General features: G+C 35.0%; 1 protein-coding gene across 3 annotated transcripts in view; it reads right to left on the bottom strand.

Annotated features, from left to right (window-relative positions):
• Positions 1 to 764: 764 nt before the first annotated feature.
• LRRC7 (leucine rich repeat containing 7) overlaps positions 765 to 22,400 on the bottom strand; it is a 556,840-nt gene continuing 535,204 nt past the window's right edge. For 2 of the 3 annotated variants that reach the window (XM_025391937.1, XM_025391929.1), the window contains exons 26-27: positions 17,389 to 17,463; positions 765 to 2,468 (exon numbers count right to left, since the gene is read on the bottom strand). In XM_025391937.1, coding sequence (XP_025247722.1) covers positions 2,361 to 2,468; positions 17,389 to 17,463 — 183 coding nt within the window. In that variant the 3' untranslated portion in view covers positions 765 to 2,360. The remainder of the gene's footprint in view (positions 2,469 to 17,388; positions 17,464 to 22,400) is intronic. The other variant, XM_025391946.1, reaches the window with a different exon arrangement.

Here is a 22,400-nt window from a genome sequence, read left to right as displayed (position 1 = left end):
GCCTGGCCCGTCTGTTTTCATTATTACCTGCCTGTTCTCAGTATACAACATGGCAGTGCTATTGACAATGAGGTGCTTTGGCATATCAGATCACTTTTCCATTTGATCAAGGATCCCTTTTCTCTTTTCATCATTTCTGAACTGCAGAACAGGAAGTACTAAAGCAGTGGCTCAGGACAATGTTGTCACATCAGGAGGGGCAGAGGTGTTTATTAGTATTATGATCCTTTCAGCTGCGTGTCTCAGAAGGATCTCCTGAAGCCCTGGGTTTGATATAGAAACCATAAAAAAAAAGACTTGGGGCAGTTCTATATCTGGCTCTTCTCCCAGTTCTCTTATAAAAGATTAAGAAAAACTGATGGGATGATTTCAGATGTTTCATTGCCACCAAACTACAGCCATGAGTTTTTTTTCTTTAAGTGATCTTATGATGCCAGTAAAGGCCTCTATCTTGATTAATGATGATCATCCTATAATATCTGGACATGGTGGCTTGACATGAGTTTTCAACAAAGAAAATTAGTCTCTGAAAGACATTTCTCATCTGAAACTCTCAATATATTAAAATACATTTAAAAGTTACTTCTGGGAAACATATTAAATAGGCCAATCATTTAATCATTAGCTAATTGTCAAACCCTATAAAATCATGGTATAATGTCACCCTGACATAAAGCAAACATCAAAATTAGTGCATCATTTATAAAGTGAAGTATTATTTGCTTCCAAGTGACAAATTCTATTGCCAAAAAATACCACTGTACTTCTAATAAGTGACACTCATTTTAATAGACCCTACAAAAATACAATATTTTCAATGTCCCCATAAAACAGTTAACTTACAAATATTATTCTCAGAGCTTTGGTGACATCAATCAGTGATACTACTGTGAAAATCCTCATACAATACTTGAAACACTAGCATGTAAATTCATTATATAACAAAAGAACTATGTAAAATTATGAAAGAGAATGCATGCAACCAACTCTGGGAAATTATCCTAGAATTTCAAATTAATATTGTAATTAAATTAATGACTAATATGAAAGACAAATATTTTGAAGGATTATAAAATAAATTTTGATCATTTATACAGGAAAATGTTTTCAATGGAAAAGTAAGTAATTCTACATTAACCATGCTTGTCTTTCTCTCCGGTGAGAAAGCATTCAGGATTGTACATACCTTGAAACTGTTTTTGGAAAAAAAAGTATTTTATCTATTTCTGCCTAGAAAATCAGCCATTGAAATTAATGATACAGGTAGACCACAGCTCTGAGAAATTATATTTGAAGTTTCATATTTAAATACCAAGGATTTAAAATCACCCACCATAACTTTCTAACAGCAGTCTTTCGTAATGATAAATTTTATCAATTTCCAAAACTCATTTTAAATAATTTAAAAAGTAGCAAATTAGATTAAGCAACACACAAATAAATTCCACATTTACAAGTAAAGAAATCACAGGGGCTACAGTTTATAATCAACAGGAACTTGAAAGAAATAAAGCAATACCTTTCCTGCCACCCATCATCCACTGCTTAAATTTGTGGTGAAAAAGACTTAACTACAATGACCGTTAGTCTGTTTCTAAACTCTGCATGTATTGTAATTAGCTAAAGGCATTGAACAAATTAGTTCATCCTATTTTTATTCGGGTCCCAGAGATAAATGGCTAATTTATGAAATATTTCACTCTGTGTCATGAGAATTTAGCAAATGAATATGGAACCAAATATAAACACTTTATACCATATGTACAGTTACTTTCATAAGGCATTATCATGTAATTTTTATTGAAAAAGATTCAATATAGTAAAGTCTTATTTTAAGATATATTTTTTCTCTATCCGAGACGTTTAGTTTATGAAAATATTGTTTTTCTCTATATTCTTTTTGTATATATGCCAACATATACCTTGTGCTAGAAATATTTTATGGGAATTACAATTCTTTATATTTGTAGTTTCTATATAAAGGCATATACAACTTTGAGGCAGTGTTTCTGATGGAGAGCAGAATTCATAAAGAGCTTGTGTGTGCTTCCGTGCTCCGAAATTATATGAAATCCACTTTGAGAAGAAACTTATTTGATTAAAAACAAAAACAAAAACAGAAACAAAACTGCACCAATGCACAGCCAGAGGCTGACAATTAAAACTAATACATAACCACATGAACATCATATTTATAGAGTTAACATTTTTAAGGATGGTCAGTGCTAACATATAGTATTATACATTTGGCACTAATGTTTGCCATTGGTCCAGCAATTGGCAAAATTTGTTTCTATGTATAAATTTATTTTTGAACATTAGGTCTGGCTAGACGTATCTTCACTATTTATAAAAAATATTTAGACAGTAAGCTCACGTTGAATAACTAGGTCTACTGTGTTCTGGAAACTCTTCAGTAGTAATACAGCTTTTTCATGTTCCATATGTACAAAACTGTGTCCATTTGCCTGTAAATACACAAATAAAACAGGGCAATCAATGCAAACTATTATCACTGTATCATTGTTTCTATTCATAAAATTCATGGGAGCACTGAGCAACAAAAAGTTATCAGTTTTTATAATTCACAATGGAATCGCAATTATGGAAGTAACTAATTTTATCCAGATTCAACCAAATTTATCAATTCAACAAATATTTATTAAGTACCCAGTATGTCTTTGCCACTGTGCTAATCATCAAGATGCCCTGGTAAATAACAGATAGATGTGCTGGTGTCATAGCAGTTCAGTTCCATTGTTGTTGTCCTGATTTGTTTTTGCAGGGGCTGACTGGGGTGGTCTGGAAATGGGCATATGGCCATTACCGTAGTGTTATATAAATGCTAATATAAACTCATCAACAAGACCAAATATTTCAATCATGCCAAACATGACTGGACGCTTATAGTACATTTAAATCTTATTTTGACTCACTGGAAAGTTCCTGGTTTATACACTTTTATATTAGAGAAATATTTTTTATTTCCCTTATTGCTAAATGCAAGTATACTTATTATCTATAGTAGTGGTTCTCAATCAATCCACTATACTTAAGGAATGTGTCCCTTGGGGATAAAACACATTGACATTAGTAACAGAGGACATGTCTGCTGTCTTCTGTTTAAGAATCATTGATATAAGCAATTGATAATCAGTTTAAACATAGCCTAAGGTTACAGTTTCAGAGTTTCCTCCGTCTATTATATGAATTTTATGTCACAAAATGTACATTGTTCTCTGTATTGAGTGCCATGGGTCTTTGATTTTCTCCACATTAAGTTGCAGATGGTCTTGATTGGAATGATTTTTATTATTAATACAGAAAGAAGTGTATCCCGTAAGCCTTCACTGCCATAAAGGTAAAATTAAATACAACCTTATTGAAACTTGATAGAAATTAATCTTGGCAACTGAATGACTGACAGTTATGTAATTGTTTTCTTTGTGGTTTGAGACTCAGTTGATTCAGAAAAGAGTCGATCAAGTTGACAGCTTGGCTGAGTAGAGGTAATAGAGCCAGCTCACTGGTTGACTTTTTCAATTTTCAATGGACTGATACTTATTTTGGTTACACATTGCCTTTTTTATTTTACTTACTATTTTTTATGCTTTCTTAAAATATGATTAATATTTCAAATAACCAATCACTTAATAATTAGACTCTTTCATTGACTTTAGCTTTTTCAAATTTAAAGCAGCATTATATCTCTAGAAATATCATACAACCTTTAAAACTTAGATGAAAGATATATGATACATTATATCTCATCACTAGTTCATTAAAATTGATTGACTAATGATGTGGTAAAGAAGATTCCAAAATATTACGTTTGTAAACCATAGTACATCTGCCAGTAAAAAAATACTAGGTGACAGAATATAAATTCTTGGAAATTCATGTAATTAGAAGTAAAAATTTGCTTTTAATTAAAGAAACCTTAAAGGCATTCCTTAACGATATTTAATAAATGAAAATGCCCATAGAAGTTGGGATTGGTCTCAAAAAAAAAAAAAAAAAAAAAAAAAGAAGTTGGTCTTGGCTGTTTCAGTGTCAGGAAACAGTAGTTGAGTAGAAGTTTGGGCGTGTTACACAGCCCAAATTTCTTGCTCTGCGTTATACTAAAAATCAGACAATGAGGTTACATTTGGTGTCATTTCTGATCAGTTTTGATGGAGAGTAAAGAATACAGCATACGGTCCATTCTTTTTTCTACTCTTAACCTGTTTCAGACATCAGGAACATAGCAAACTTGCATGAAATAAATATTTATTCCATTGTAGCTTTGAGGGATGTACTGACTACCTTAATGCCTTCAATTTGACCAAAATACTTTAATGCCTTCGATTTGACCAAAAGTTATAACTTAATTGTGAAATTAAAATTGAACTTTAATAATGGAGTTCTTGAACGTCAAACCATAATAATGACTTTCTGAGTGCTCAGATTTCTCTATCTGCAGACTCAAACCTAGAATTGCAATGAATTAAAAATCCACTAAGAATTTTCAGGGAATTGTTCAAAATTTAAATATCTCACAGTTACAGAAATAAAAAATTTTCTGGGATTTGGAGGCCATGAATGGTACGTTGTTCATCATCATACTTGACATAGTATCAATGTTAAAAATATCAGTGTTAAGGGCAAAAGTGGTATAAAACTTAGCAAATTAATCATAGCTGTTAATTTAGAGTGGTACTTTTATTATGAAAGATCTTCAAAGAAGGTTAGTCTGCTCTCAATGTGATTACTTTAGCATTTTTTTCAATCAAAGAATGTCTGTTTTGTACTCACTTCCGTAGGCATTTTGCTAGGCACTGGGATGGGAAGTAAGAAAGAGATGAAACAGGAAGGCTCCAATCGAAGCAGCAGCCATTCAGGAGGGGAAATAAGTCATGCACGTAACTAAAAATAACATAAAATGCCGCATGTAGAATGAACCCTCAGTACATATATGCTGAATTGAATTAATATCTGAAGAGGGAAATAAAGTGCTAGAGTAGCTCAGAGGAGGGCAAAGAAGAGAGGGACATCTTCTCTTTGCTGTTTCTCTGAGGCATAGAACGAGTGTGATTCCCAAAGGACTACAGTCCTTGTCTTGTCTCACTCCTAGTGTCTCCTCGAGCCCTCAGTATGTTAACAGTTGTTTTTTTTCAGGTAAATTCTGTAACAGTATGTGCAGAATAAAGCGTTCTAAAATGGTTCATGTGTGGAATCATTTTTCTAAGAAATAAAACACAAAAAAAGCACCAAATCTAAAACCTGTGAATTTAGACCATAGGCTTTAGCATGGGAAGCAACCATAAAAATAAACTTATGTAGAGGGGCTATTTTTTTTTTTAAACAAGGCATTAGTTCAAAAAACCTCTTCTTCAAAAGGAAGAGAGATAGCTCAATATGTAAAACATTTAAACAGATCTTTTTAGAGAGAGACAGAGAAAGGGAGAGAGGTGGAAGACAGATTGGACCCAGCGAACCAGCTTACTTGCCAATACCTTCCCACTCCTATAGTGCTCATGAAAGCCCAGTGTGAAAACTGTTAGTTTAGACTAATCCTGTCATTTTATAAATGAAAGGCCTTCATTTTAAGGAGACAAAACAAATTGTCTGAGGTCAAACAATGAGGGAAAGGGCTAAGGCTGAATCACCTGATACCGTAATATTCCTTCTTCTTGTTTCTTTCATTACTTCACTGAAATAATAAGACCACAATCATGTCAAGTAATTTGAGCTGACATTTCACTGGCCATGATAAAATAATGAACATTTTTCCCTTAAAAAATTGTTGCTATATCACCTCCAAAGATAATTCTGTTCTTTACAGTGGTTGCCAAGCTGTGATTCCCATTCAAATTTCTATCAGGTTTAATTTAACTTATTCTAAAAATACTGGTAGAAGTAACATTTAGTCCTAAATTAAATATCTACAGAAATGCTGAATCTCCAATTTTTTTTTGAGTGGAAGAAGATAATAATAAATCTCAGTTCCAGAGGAACTTCTTTCATTCTTAGGACAGAAGAGCAAAATGAATTGACATTGTATTTGTTAACATGAATGTGGTTATCAGGCTTAAATCTTGGATAGTTCAGACAGGGAATCAAACACCTATGTTACTATATTTGTGTAGGGCTTCTTCAGTTAAAATAAAGACCAGAAGAATCACAATATTCCAACTAATGGAGTTTTACATTTGTGTGTGTGTGTGTGTGTGTGTGTGTGTGCGCGCGCACGCGCACAGAAGAAGAAGAGGCTGAGGAAATAAAGACTGCTACTATGCAATGTTCATTGCAGGGTATAAACCCAATGATGCTTTGAAAAAATAAATGCATATGATTTACATGTATATTATATTACATGTATTAATATAATTTATTATATTAATAAATTATGCATACTATGAAAAAGATGATATGAAGAACAAATGCTAAATTAATAAAAAATTTAAACTATATTGCCACATTTGGCTACCTATATGTTTTATATAGATACACTATCATAGATTTGAAAAAAATATGTACCATTTTGAGGAAATTATAACCTAATGAAAAATGAGAAATCACTTATTAAGTTGAAATGAAGTTACCAAGAAAACAATCTAAAAAGGGAAAAGATATTCTGAAAATTTAATCCTTAAAAAATATGTAATTAATGGGTTTCTAGCTTTAGCTGATTTGAAAGTATGAAGGAACATTTTACTATAATTGTTACGTAATTTCCAGAAGACATCTCTTGTTATTTTAATTTTATTTGATATCTTCTGTGCCACAAAATGCTTTTTAATTGTCCCTTTTCATGATTTAGACATGAAAAGACTGAAGGTTAATGAAAATAGTATTTGCAATTCCAACAAAAAGTAGAGCTTTGCAAATAGAGCTCATCAATCTATCGTAAAACACACTTGGTTTCTGAATTTCCTCTCTTATTCTCTCCTGGATTTATGTTTGATTACCTTCTGGTAAATGTTTTGTTAAATGGATAAATTATGGATGTTCATATTGCAGAAACAGTCCAGATGATGTTGTAATTCTCCTAGAAATTCTGTTGCATTCTTCTTATTCAAGGCTCTAAGCTTAAAAACTAGCCTCAGAGAAGGCCAGACCACAGGGTTGGTGGGATTATCCAAACAGGGAGGACAGCACAGATCTTTTTAAACTCCAAAACAAGAAATCAGTTTAGAGATATGGGCATGTGATTTCTGGTTGATTTAAATTCACCCTCCAAGGGATAAGCCTTTTTAAAGGGCCAGTACACATAAATTTTGTATGTTAGAGAAATATTAATACATTGATATATTGCACTTTGAATGCCTACAGCTCTTAGAATGAGGGAAAATGAAATAATGCAGCAACCAAATTAGTGCCATAAGAGCAAGGCTTCATGGTGTTCAATTCTGATTGCCAGGTATTATGAGAAAGAGTAGGAATCTCAGATAATACTCATTGTGCTTCACATTAACTAACCAGAATTAATTCTCATTTCAAATTTTAATCTGATAAGAGTACTCGTTAAGTATTAGGATATATTTAGGGCTGAGTATACTAATAATCAATACTACATTGACTTTATGTCAAGCTATTTAAAAAACTTTCCTTTCTATCGAAAACCTGAATTATAGACTTTCAGTTCTTAGAGAGTTCATATGAAAAATTTACACTGCTTTTGTAAATGTGAGAAAGTTTGAAGTTTTAATGAGTTTTATTCTAGTATTTTAAAAAACCTTTGCAGAGCAAAACATAAATAAGAATTTCTCTCTCTTTTTTTTTTTTTTTTTTTTTTTTGAGACGGAGTCTTGCACTGTCGCCCAGGCTGGAGTGCGGTGGCCGGAGCTCAGCTCACTGCAAGCTCCGCCTCCCGGGTTCACGCCATTCTCCTGCCTCGGCCTCCTGAGTAGCTGGGACTACAGGCGCCCGCCACCACGCCGGGCTAGTTTTTTGTATTTTTAGTAGAGAGGGGGTTTCACTGTGTTAACCAGGATGGTCTCAACCTCCTGACCTCATGACTCGCCCACCTCGGCCTCCCAAAGTGCTGGGATTACAGGCGTGAGCCTCCGCACCCGGCAAGAATTTCTCTTCTGTGTTAAGTACACACATGTACTGCAGCTTGAATTTCTCATTAATTAAGGCTCATAAAAGATATGGCAACGTAGAATATACTCAACTGAAGACTGAATTATTTGAATAGAAACTCAGGTGTGGAACTGATAATAGTAAATCTGAATAAATTTATTTCTTTATCTGCTCTGATTTTTAAATGCTTGTTTTCTTTTTATCAAACATATCAAATGATCATCTCCAACAAATGAATTTCCTACCTTGATTTGCAAGCCAATTTCCCAACAAGTCACGATCCTTTTACTTTTCACAAAAAGAATAACTGCAAAATCAACCCTTAATTTTCGGGGGGCTCTTTGTAGCCAGGCTGCTCTCCACTTTGATGAAGAACTTGCTCTTAAATGACAGGCTGGCGTTCATTTTATCAAATGTTTGATACTCAGCTCTTTTTGTCTCTCTTCCTGCTTTGTTTCCTGCTCTGTATAATTTGGGTATGTCTATTTCCAGGACTAGGTTGTGGAAGGCAGGAACTTGGTTACATTCATATAACATTGTTTACATTTCTTGGCACAATACTTTGTACACAGTGGGCATTTGATGCACATTTTCCAAATAAATAAATAAATTAGAAAATGTAATAAATATGATACCATCCGCAAAATTTGCTCCATAGAATCAGTATTGTGTAATGGTGTGAAAGTTGTCAGAATCAAATGGAGTGACTAGTGTTAAACAAAACAAAACGAAACAAAAAACCCAGCAAATAAAGCGGGGAAGGCCATGAAGAGAGGGTTCTCATACTTGTATACCTGATAACAAAAACTGTCACAAAAGACTGCAAAAACACGACCTTATACAAAAGCCATTGCAACCTTACACAACAAATACTTCTGCAGGGACATTGCCCAGCAATTGGTTGTCCAATCTTGGACTGGCATCATCCTTGCTATCGATCTTTGTAGCCAAGGATAATTATTTAAAAGTAGTTACATAATTCTTATTTTTTCCTTTAAAAACCGCTGTCTTTCTTTAACTTCCTGAATACATGCATAGTTTACTATGGCATATGCATTCCCATTTCAATGCTCTATTCCCAAATAAACATCATTTTCTTTTAAAGAGTCTCTCTGTTTGTTATTTTGTTGACAATGGAAGAACTCAAATAAGTTATCGAACATCTGTCAACAATAGATGTCTTGCAGGGTTGTTGTATGATTTAAATGACACAATAGAGACACTTAATGGATGTTACTTTTCTACTAGCTAAACTATGAAGGATAGAGTCACCCTAAAAAACCTAATTTGTTTTATTGGTTTTCATGTTTTACTAAATACTCAAAATATGTTTTGATTTTCAAAAAGTATTTCAATATTTTTATTGGTTTTCTGTGCAAGAACATTGTATATTATGAACAAAACTAAATGTATAATAATATGCAGTCAAAATCTGGCATATAAAAGCATACTTTAAAAGATAGTTTAATGATGGGTTCTCATTCTGTAACCTAGGCTGGAGTGCAGTGACTCTATCATAGCTCACTGCAGCCTCAACCTCCAGGGCTGGAAGGATCCTCCTACCTCAGCCTCTTTAGTAGCTGGAACTACACGTGCGTGCCATCACACCTGGCTAATTTTTAATTTTTTTTGTAGAGATGGGATCTGCTATGTTGCCAAGACTGGTCTTGAACTCCTGGCCTCAAGCAATCCTCCTGCCTCTGCCTCCCAAAGCATTGTACAGGTGTGAGCCACTGTGCCTAACCAACACATAGTTTTCAAACCTATTTCTGGTTCCTTTCTAATCCAATTGTATTAAACGAAATCTTACTCTTCAATGTATTATATCATTATAAGCAATTATTTACCTAAACATTAAAAGTTATGTGATTATTCCTCCATAGTCCCCCACCCCCAATGTCTCTGGTGCTTTTGATTTTCAACCACAAATAAGATAAACTATAGAAATGTGGAACTTACTTGGCCTTGTTGGGAAATGCTTTAGTACAATTTTCAAATACTTTATTTCTTTAAGGGTTCAACACTTCATTTTAACCATAAACAATTTCTCATTCTTTAGGGGTTTTATTTTTGGAGGTTTTTTTTGAGAAATTTTTAAAAACTCAGAAACTGAACATTAACCCTTTCTTAATGATTTATGGTAATAATTGTGAACATCAACACTCTCTTGGACACAGCCATGGCCCCGTTAGTTTGTTTTTATAACAAACATTTCCCAAAGTGTGTTGTGTGGAAGTAGTTAATTGATGCTTTGGTAAAGAGGACTGTATAGTTAAACATGTTGAAACATATATCTGTAAGATTTCTTAGAGTTCTTAGCCTATTTAGTACAGTGTAAAGTCCTGAAACAAGGGATAGAGTATGAAGTGATTACGAAACTTAGTTCACCATGAACTCTTTTTTTTTCAAAGATATGTCAAAAAATGTCATTGAGAAAAACTGTTCCATACTGAAAGTACAAAACGTTCTTTTAAAAGCCAGAAACAAGATTTTAGAAGTACAATCTGCTGTACTTTTAAAATCTTGTTTCTGGCTTTTAAAAGAAGTTGTTCTCTTCTATTTCTGGCTTTTAAAAGAAGTTTCTCTCTTACTGCAGAGTGAAGCTGTTGGCTATGACTTCTTGCTTCTGGCAATGAGCCTGGAGCCAAAGGCTTTCACCTTGGTGGTCTGGACAACTAGATAAAAGACTCCCAGGTATGATATAAATCCTCTCTTATGAGTAAAAGGAATGAAATGTAGTGCATGGACTTTGTGACATTAATTATGGCTCCTCAGAAGCACTTTGTTTGTTTTCTAGCTTATGTTTTTGTTTCTTATAGCTCTGGCTGTGGAATAAGTGAGCTTTACCTAAGTAAGAAAATTCTCTCAGCAAGCTAATCACACCTACTGGTCATTAACAGAGCCATCAGATTTCCATTCAGACAAGGAAGCGTTGATTCAGTGTTTGTATATATATATCTGTGTACAACAGATCCACCCATACACAGACATTTCACTTAGACTTCTCTTTGGGGAGTCTGAACTTACCTCTCCCATTCTGAGCCTTGAATGCCATATCCTGCTTGCTGTCTCTCCCTACTGCCATCCTGAGCCTCACTCCAACTCATCACCATGCTTGAAATTCTCCCAGTCCATGAAAAACTTATTAAAATCCCAGGGTTTCCTTTCTTCATGACTCTAACACGAGTCTGGGGTCTTCTTCCCCAATATTCTCTCCTTTATACTCCATACTCACCCTTTCTAGCATAAACCTCTTACCCCTGCCCCTGAAAACTCATGTCAGTCTAGCCCACAGGTATTTGTCCTCCTCCTTCTTTTCTCTCTGTTAATCCTGGAGGAACTTCTGCTCCACCAGGAATAAACTCCCTTCTTTTGACTCCCCCTACAACCAGAGATCTCCATGATCCCCAGTGCACCCTGCCACAAAGGTCTCCTGTCCCACTCCCTCACTGATTCACTGGAGGAGCTAATAAGAGGAGGGTCTTACATCTTGTATTTTTGTCTGTGAGTGGCCATCCTCTCTGCATCCCAGGATACACATTTTTATATTAATTACTCCATTCCGTTAACACAGCTACAATATTTATTAGATACATCACAAAATCAAGTACTTTATTAGTTTCCTAATGAGTGCATACATTCACTTTGTCTCCCTAGCTATTAGCTCCTTTAGGACACATGACTTCCCTTCTACCTATTAAGGGGCTTCTAATGATATTTCCTTATAAGACACTAATCAGGATGTGGAGTGGAGTTGTCAGTGGGTATAGAACAGAGCAATGATAATAGGTCTAACGGGCATCAAACCCCACGATTTTGGCCAAGATAATATGCTCTGAGCCAAACGACTTACCAAAAACTAACTTTAAAAAAGTAAAAAAAGTGCAATAATGACTCTGCTAATAGTCCAAGTATTTGTTGATAGACATTGTTGACAGTAGTTTCTTGAACTGTCTATATGAATTGTAGGGCCAAGGTTCTTTCTAAGACAAGAAAAAAAGAAAAATATCTGGCTTGTTTGAATTATTATCTCATTGATTATTCTCTTTTAGCATCTTGAAATAGAGCCGTAGACAAAGAGTACGTTTTGATTACAAACTCCAAAACCCTTAAAATGATGACAAGGTAAAAGAGACTATAAAATTATCTTCAATTAAGTACCTTATTTATATACCTCATATTAGAAAAATCTGTTTTGGTTATTGGCAAAATCTGGATGTCGTTAACTAATTCTCTATAAATTATTTCTCTTCTCTTGCCAAAATTAGGCTTATGTATGGAGATGGGGGTGGGTAAATGAAGAGGAGAGGGTTTGGCTTCCCTGATAGAACAGGACATACTTGCAAGTGAGTTTTAGGTTACAACTGTGAATCATGTTGTTAACTATCAGGTACAGTATATATATATTTTCCAGTCTATTCATCTTTTCAACAGAGTAACTATAATTACTAGATTTTCTGTATTCATATATATTTTGAATTATAAAATTTATGAGGAATTAGACTGAATTTTTTAGCTGAAAAGAACATTAGAAAAAAGAAACTATGATGATAAATTGACAAAACTGTCATTTCAAATATTGGCAAATTCAAAAGGCTCATTCTGACATATTTTTATATTCCATATGCTTTCAGTTTTTTCTCTTACTGTTATATAATTGAACTTAGCAGAAGGTGAGTCTATGAAGGGTCAGTTGCTCTTTCCATATGCCACACTGTCTTAGGGTAATTACAATGTGTCTATTCTGGGAAAACGAATAGTACAACAGAAAAATGATGCGAATATGTTTTAATTAACATCATCCCTTATTGCACACATCTTCATGTAATTCAAATAACATCCTCATAATATCACAGCAGAATAAGAAAAGAGTGGACGGTATAAAGAGTTATAGAGAAAGAAAGAGATCTAATAAATTCTGGGTTTGGGAAGAGGGATTAGGAAAGGTGCATCTCTTGTGCTCTCTCATATATCTTTTGCTATTTGCTATTGGGTTAGATTAAACCCCAAAAGTACTGACACTTAGGAAGGGCCATTCTTTTCTTTTTTCCTTTCTTTTACTTCGATTCTTTAGGTCGAACATTGCCACTGAGCTTTGTAAATAAATTCGCTCCATTGAAAACACACAATTCTGACCTTTTAAGTGATAGATAACCCAATGTTATGAAACAATTTTTCCCCAGCATTCTTTAAGCTAAGAGACAATAGTATTATAAATAGATAAATATATAGCTTGCCTTCTTAGCATCTGATGTTGCAAACAATTTCATTTTAGAATTAGTCATTCTCGTTTCTTTCTTTCAGAAAGTATAATTGGCCATGTGTACTTTTTAACTAGTATGAATGAAACTGTAAATATATAATTTGATTAAAGTCCATGTACTTTTTTCTTTATTAAAAATGGGCTTTGATTTTATTGGACTAGGTACAAGTGAGTTCTATGACAAAAATAAAATGTCACATCCTTGATAGTCATTTGTGGAGAGAAGAGACATCTTGGGTGCAGCTTTTCTGCAGCATTCTTGGCTGAAAATTTCTTGCTACTTCTTGCATGAGGAATCCATTTCCTTGCATTTTGCTGTTATTTTTACCTCTCCGGGATTAGAAATACTGAACCCTCATAACCCTCATGTCCCCAAATATAATTCTAGAATTTCATAGCCAGAAAAGAGCATTCTAATACCTTGCAAGTAGACACTAATGTTTTTATTTTTATTTTTTATTTTTTTGAGACAGATTCTCACTCTGTCACTAAGCCTAGAGTGCAGTGGCATAATCACAGCTCACTGCAGCCTCCAACTCCTGGGCTCAAGTACTTCTCCCACCTCAGCCTCCCGAGTAGTTGGTATTACAGGTGCTTGCCACTGCACCTGGTTAATTTTTAATTTTCTGTAGAGACGAAGTCTCACTATGCTGCCAAGCCTGGTCTTAAACTTCTGGCTTCAAGCCATCCTACTGCCTCTGCCTCTCAAAGTGGTGGGGTTACAGGCGTGAGCCATCATGTCTGGTCTGACACTAACCTATGTTTCCATCTGCAAGATATACTGTGTATAATTTTGTTATAATACTTATGTATACATTTCTGAATTCTAGCAGAAGGGAAAAATCTTTATTTTGCTTCTGTCATGGAGGAAGGAACTCTGTAACATTGGCTCAAGCTATAGCATACTTCTCTACCCAGCCTCACATTCTAGTAGGTAAGAGATCTGAGATTAATTGGCTATATTTTTTTCCAGACTCTAAGATTTAAAATAATTTCTTTGAAATTCAGTGGAGAAAAAAATTAGCCATTTCCTTTGCTAATGAGCAGCATTTACCAAATGTTAAGAGAGTTACGTTGTTAGTTTAAGTTTATTCTCAGCTGTTTTTCACTGCAATTCATACAATTTTCAAAGAGTTGAATTTGTGAGCTGGGAGGGACTTCAGACATATAAACAGCAGTTCATTTTACACATAATGAATCTGAGGCCCATAGACATGATGTAAAATATCTAAGATCAAAGAACTAGTTAGGCTATCCAAAAATATAGAACTTCCATAATAAAGTGGTAAAGGGAAATTTTAGATTATTATATGTGTGGTTGTTATTGTTTCTCAGCTCTAGCTCAAAAGACCAACTGCTGTTTGCATCTTCTGCCTGCATAGAATGGACTCAGGCTGGCTGGGTGGTATTTCTATTGTGACATTGGCACAGGCCAAAGTAGCTTAAACTCTTTTCAGAGAACTATCATTTTTGAAAACTTGAGTAGCTGATTGTGATCTTGTTAATTAGTTTAAAACATTTCCGAGAGGCCAGGCGCAGTGGTTGAGGCCTATAATCCCAGCACTTTGGGAGGCCAAGGTGGGCAGATCACCTGAGGTTGCAAGTTCGAGACCAGCCTGACCAACATGGAGAAACCCTGTCTCTACTAAAAATACAAAAATTCGCTGGGTGTGGTGGCACATTCCTGTAATCCCAGCTACTGGGGGGGGGCTGAGGCAGGAGAATCGCTTGAAACTGGGAGGCGGAGGTTGTGGTGAGCCAAGATCGTGCCATTGCACTCCAGCCTGGGCAATAAGAGTGAAACGCCATCTCAAAAAACAAACAACAACAAAACAAAACAAACAACAACAACAAACAACAACAAAAATTTCTGAGAATGAAATGTTAAAGCAATCTTAGGATTTCTACTTTTCTAGGACTTTCTGAGAGAATGCAGTACATTGAGATAGAAGATCTCCTTGGAGCTGACTTGAGGGGATCCTTGCATTGTTTAACTGTGTTTGTATAGTTGATCTAAAGTTTCTTTTTTACATGTCTGTTGCGAGAAGTCAGGGACCCTGAATGGAGGGACCGGCTGAAGTCATGGCAGAAGAACATAAATTGTGAAGATTTCATGGACATTTATTAGTTCCCCAAATTGATACTTTTATAATTTCTTACACCTGTCTTTACTGCACTCTCTGAACATAAATTGTGAAGAGTTCTTGGACACTTATCACTTCCCCAATCAATATCCTTGTGATTTCCTATGCCTGTCTTTACTTTAATCTCTTAATTCTGTTATCTTCGTAAGCTGAGGAGGATGTATGTCGCCTCAGGACCCTGTGATGATTGCATTAACTGCACAAATTGTTTGTAGAGCATGTGTGTTTGAACAATATGAAATCTGGGCACCTTGAAAAAAGAACAGGATAACAGCAATCTTCAGGGAACAAGGGAGATAAGACTTGGCGTCTGACTGCCGGTGAGCCACACGGAACAGAGCCATATTTCTCTTCTTTCAAAGGCAAATAGGAGAAATATCGCTGAATTCTTTTTCTCAGCAAGGAACACCCCCGAGAAAGAGAATGCGCCCCTGAGGGTAGGCCTATGAATGGCTCCCATGGGGGCAGTGTCTTTTATGGTCGAAGCCAAAGGGATGAAATAAGCCCTGGTCTCCTGTAGCACTCCTAGGCTTATTAGGACGAGGAAATTCCCGCCTAATAAATTTTGGTCAGACAGGTTGTCTGCTCTCAAACCCTGTCTCCTGATAAGATGTTATCAATGACAATGCATGCCCGAAACTTCATTATCAATTTTAATTTCACCCTGCCCTATGATCTCTGTGACCCACACCCTATTCGTTCACTCCCTCCCCTTTTGAAAATCGCTAATAAAAACTTGCTGGTTTTACGGCTCGGAGAGCATCACAGAACCTGCTGACATGTGATGTCTCCCCCGGACACCCAGCTTTAAAGTTTCTCTGTCTTATACTCTTTTCCTTTATTTTTCAAACCAGCCGCGATACTTAGGGAAATAGAAAAGAACCCACGTTAAATATCGGGGGTGGGGTTTTCTTCCAATATGTTGATGTGAGGTTCTTTTTTCACATGTCAACTGTGTTTGTATAACTGATCTAAGGTTCCTTTTTCACATGTCCTGTCTTCTCAGTGAATCTAAATCTTCAATATATTATGTTGAGCCATTTTATAATTGTTGCACATGGTCAAATATCAGCAGTATCAAGTAGTTCCACCTATTTATATAATGGGAAATTTCTGGGGTTCTGAGTCAAAATACTGAATCTTAAATATGTCGATAATGCTTAAGAGCTTTTCCTTGGAATGTAGAAAATGATTATGTACCTCTTATATAGGAAGTGAATTAATGAGCTGCAAATCACTGATAAGAAACAAAGCAAAAAAATTAAAGACAATGAATTCAGAGACAAGGACAAAAAAAGCCAAATAAATGAGGTTATGTAAAGTATTTGCTTAACTGTTTATTGGGGTGAACCTTTTCTGATATGCCAGAGCTTTAAGTTAGTGAAAGTCATTTTCCATCACACAATGCATTTTAAAAAGTCACCTTATATACAGCTAAACTTTTGTTTATCTAAGCAGGGGGAGTAGAATGATGTATTATGTATTTCATAGCATTCAAACAGTAATAAGCCTGTGGCTGAGAAATTAAATATGGACCAGTTCCTTCTCCCTCATGAAAGTCACACACATACTGTGTTTGGGCATTTACTCTTACTTGATAACTATGCATAGATTCACGTATATACATATATTATATATATATATTTCTTATATTATCAAGTAATTTCATTCAGTTCAACAAAAATATGCAAAACATCTGTCATGTGCCAAGTACTGTGTAAGGTGCTAAGGATATAGGATTTGTCAGACTGAATTGTTTTTGACTTGACTTTCAGCCCCAAAACAATAAAGGCAAATAAGCAATGTGAGAAGGACTTATTTTCAGTCATGTAATTCAAATCATTTAACGTGGTAACATGGTTACATATCTGTTTCAGTATTGGCATTTGCATGCATTTCTTTTATCTGCCTTACCTGAAGGATCTTATCACCAGGCTGCAGTAGGTTTGATGCTGGCCCATCAGGCTGAACCCTAGTAACAAAGATACCCTATAAGTCAGAAGTAACAGAGGTTAGGATTCTATTATCAAGAACCAGGCCTACTTAAACAAATCTTCATGCACATAGAAAACAGTGAAAACAGATTCAGAAACAGTTTATGCGTGTAGGCTTCAAAGATTATTATAGTATTTTAAGCAAGGCAGCACTCTCCAAGCCAGGTTTAAGAGAAGCAACATTTTTGCTTGCAAAAAGAAGCTTATCTCGTTTTGAAAGTGCAATTATGATTTATAAATTGATCTCATGGCATATTCTTAATAACTTTTTTCTTAAATCATTTGAAATGTGATGCTGAACCATTTTTTGTATAAATTCTGAATTTGTCTTAAGTTATTCTTCTTAAATATGTCTCCATTAAAGGCAGTTGAAGGTATTTGAAAAAGCATCTTCTATTTGATAGTTCATTGTATACTTTAAAAGTTTTACTAGAATTATATATACATTCGGGTTTATTTTAATGCATATTGTTTCATATGTTACTGAGAATTTTAATATAAAATGCGTATGAACAAATTAAATATAAGCAAACTGGACATGCATTTTAAATAAAGTGTATGACTATATGGTTATAAAATCCCTAAATTGATTAATGCAGTTTATAAGAAAGTCAAATTAATTTTGTTGACCATGTATAGAAAGAGAACATATATTGAATGTCTACCACATGCTAGGCCTGGATGGTTCATGATATAGAGATAGACAGAATATAGTTTCTGACTTTAATGAGCTCACAGTCTAGTGGAGGAGAAGTCAAGAAAACCAATAATTATAAACTTTGTGACAAGTGTTATAATAGAGGTATAATGGATTGTAAAAATATGTTGCACCTAGCTTATATTTGTGTGTTAGGTCTTCCAAGAGGAGAAGATACCTGATAGCTGAATAACAAAGAATATGCAAAAGTCATCCACACAGGTAAGGGGAAGAAGGATATTGCAGAGAGAAGGCACAGCACATCAGTGAGTGTGCCTGTTAAATCTGGGAAATTGCAAGTGGTTCTGCTATGGCTGGAGTGCTGATGGAAGGGTGGTAGTGGATGGGGCTGGATGGGGCTGGGAGTGCAGCAGAGGATCAGGCCAAAAAGTAGGTTAGGGCAAGATTAAGATGGCCTTTCATAAACCTTCTTACCAATTTCAGGTGCTACTGAAAGATTTTAAACATGATGGTGATAAGATTTCAATTGACATCCAAAGAATGAACTGATGAATGGATAAACAAAATGTGGTTATATCTATATAATGAAATATTATTTGGCAAAAATGGAATAAAGTATGGAAACATGCTACAACATAGAAGAAAACATTATGAAAACATTATGCTCAGTGAAAGAAACAAGTCACAAAAGGCCAACTATCATATAATTCCATTTATGTGAAATGACAAGAATAGGCAAATGCATAGAAACAGAGAGCAGATTAGCATTTGCCAGTAGCTGGGGAGTAACTGTTAACATGTACAGAGTTTCTTTTTGTACATAATAAAAATGTTCTGAAATTAGATAATCATGATGGTTGCACAACTCTGAACACATAAAAATCACTTAATTGTACACTTTAAAAGGGTGAATTTTGTAGTATATCAATTATATTTCAATATAGCTGTTAATAGTTTTCTATTCCTAAGCATTATTAATAAAATAGAAGACAATATTTTGTTATTCTTGCCTGTTATTTAGAAAAGCATGTTATTTGCTGATCTGTAAACATGACTCACTTAAACTCATAACTTTGTGTGTGTGTATATGTGTGTGTATGTGTAAATGGTTTAACAGACAGACCCAAACTAAAATATTTCTACTTGTGTTTTCACTTGGTTTTTCAGAAGTTTGTGAAACCTATTAATGTAAGACTTTTGAATGATTTTTATCTTTCATATTTTAATCTGTTTTCCTTCTTCTTTAGAGATGAAACTACAGATAGGCATCAAAATTTCTAGAACACTGTATAACTTTTAACCAAGTAATTAGCCTTCTAGGACTTAAAAGGATATAACTGGACAAATATGCAATACACATATGCTAATATGTCCATAATAGTATTATTTGTAATAACAAAAATTACAAACCATACCTAACAGTCTAATAACAGGGTATTGATTAAAGAAATTATAGTAAATCCATACAGTAGAATGATACGTGGTCACTAAAAGTGAAGTCCTAAATGGCTGAGGTAGAAGTACACAAATGTTTAATGAAACAAGCAAGTTATAAAACATTGTGTGTGGTGGGATGCTATTTTTGCTGAAATGTGTTTTTATGTATATTTGTGTGGAAAAATATCTGCAAGGATATCTTCTAAACATTAACAGTGGTAATAAAGGGTAATGGGACATCAGATTTTTTTTCTGTTTTCTTATTTGTGTTTTCCTATTTTTCTACAATGATTATGCACTACTTATAAGATTAAGAAAATAAAACAAACTTAAAAAATTTGGGTTAATGGTGGCACTCTTAGGAGTGATGCTTTAACAGCATTGGCCAATTCAGTTGTACAAATGGTCAATTCAAAAGAAAAAAGAAAACTAGTTGTTTGAAAAAAAGAGTTCAATAAGGCTCAAAGATTCATCCACCAGGCCAGTGAATGGCACTAGTTGTGACAACAAATATAACACCCATGGTTCTTTCCACACTGGGCAAATAGCTCTCATGTTCCATCATTTGAAGAGACTATATATACAATCAGTTCCCCTGGTAGCCCCTCCTTTACTACTGGGGTCTCTGTACAATAGGCAGAATGACTCGGTTGCCCAAAATAAGCCACTACATCTCTGATCGCTGGAAGTGAAGTTGTTTTGACTATTATTTTATCTCAGCAGTCAAAATGTCTGCTACCCAGTTAATTTTGATTGCCTTTCTTTAGCTCAGTGTACAGGAACAGTTTTAGTAATGTTTGTATGAATCCAGTTCATAGAAGTTGAATTATAGCCATCATATCTGCAATGCTTGGAGGAACTACCAACAGTCCACACCTGAACTGCTGAAAGAATACAAATGTGGTGTCTGTGGCAGGTTTAATTTCACTGATCACATAGTTCTGGAGGATTCAACCTCTGTTCTGAAGACTTGCTTTGCTTACTCTTATGGTGGTCTGAGTCTTCCAAAGCATGTATTGCTTTTTTCCGAAAGCTTTATTACTTCACTTTATTATGTCTTTTCAATCAATAAACTTTATCAACTAAGAAATTGGTCCTGCCCATTGGTATAGTTTCCTTTTTTCCATATATATCCTATCAGCCAGCATACTGCCACATTAATCCAAACAGAAAGCAATGACTGCTCCATTTGATCACGGTTTTTGGCATTCACTATTTGTGGAGGTGGAATGTTTCCCAAGACTGCCTGCAAAGGTCAGTGCCCTAATTTTTAACTGCATTTAGGCATATAAACGTTGCTATATGAAAGAGACCAGATAAATCTAAACCCATTTTGTGGTCTCTTTTATGATGAACATTGATGAGAAATGTGAAAATGCTGACCCTGCTTTGAAAAAGCTCATTGTAGCAACGTGTCACCCTTTTAACAACTCATTTTATCCTGAGATTTTAAAGAATACTTTGGCGCTGTTGACAGAGTTTGGTGGGAAATAATCCGTCTGTTTGTATTCTAAAAATTAGAAACAATAACTTCCTACTGTTTGGTGAAAAGTTATCTCCTAACTTCCAAACAATAACAAGCCAACTTGTGTGTATCAAATATCCAAATAATGGCATCTTATAAATCTTTCAACTCTGCTAGCAAGATCTTAAATGTGTTCAGTTTCTTATAACATTTGGCAGAATGCTAAATGAAGGACAAATTATGATGCAATACATTTAAAACTAGCTATGTAATGTACTAATGTAAGTCAAAATGAAAAATTATAATAGTTTATTATTGCATAGCTTTATCATAAAACTTTATCATAAAACTGCTGTTATATAATAACCCATAAAACTAGGAGCTAAAAGTAGCAGCAACTTTAATTTCAAGTTTAATTTACATACCATGAAGCATTCTCTCTGCTTCTGTCAAGTCCCAGAGGAAGGGAATCAATAACTCTCTTTTTCCAAGAGGCAATATGTATTAGTTTTCTACTGTTGCTGTAACAAAGTACCATAAACCTAGTGACTTAAAACTTCACCAATTTATAATTTTACTGTTCTGTAGGTTAGAAGTTCAACATAGGTCTCACTGGGCTAAAATAAAAGTTTTGGTATGGCTGGCTGCATTCTTTTCTGGAAACTTCAGGGGGAGAATCCATTTCTCTGCCTTATGTAGCTTCTAGGAAATGTCCACATTCCTTGGCTCATGATCCCATTCTTCCATCTTCAAAGCCAGCAATGGTGAATCTCTCTGACCATTTTTCTGCTGTCACATCTTCCTCTGACTGCAGCTAGGAAAGATTCTCCATTTTTAAGGCCCATGTGATTACACTGGGCCCATCTGAATAATCTAGGGTAATCTTTTCATTTTAAAGTCCTTAACTTCATCACATCTGCAAAGTCCTGTCTGCCATGTAATGTAACATATTCACAGTTCTGATAATTAGAGAATTAGGATTTTTTTTTTTTTTTTTTTTTTTGAGACAGGGTTTCACTCTGTCGCCCAGGCTGGAGTGCAGTGGCATGATCGTGGCTCAATGCAGCCTTTGCCTCCTGGGTTCAGGTGATCCTCCCACCTCAGCCTCCTGAGTAGCTGCGACTACAGGCATGTGCCACCACACCTGGCTAATTTTTATATTTTTAGTAGAGACAGGGTTTTGCCATGTTGCCCAGGCTGGTCTTGAACTCCTAAACTCAAGTGGTTCACCCATCTTGGCCTCCCAAAGTCCTGGAATTACAGGCATGAGCCATTGTGTCCAGCCTAGGATGTTTTTGAGAAGCCATTTTTTCTATCTACCACACTGCAAGTAGTGGTCAAGAGTATAGCTCTTGAGTTTACCTGTCTGTGT

The sequence above is a fragment of the Theropithecus gelada genome, chromosome 1 (genome assembly GCF_003255815.1).
Source record: "Theropithecus gelada isolate Dixy chromosome 1, Tgel_1.0, whole genome shotgun sequence".
NCBI lineage: Eukaryota > Metazoa > Chordata > Mammalia > Primates > Cercopithecidae > Theropithecus > Theropithecus gelada.
This window is presented reverse-complemented; position numbering and strand designations above follow the sequence as displayed.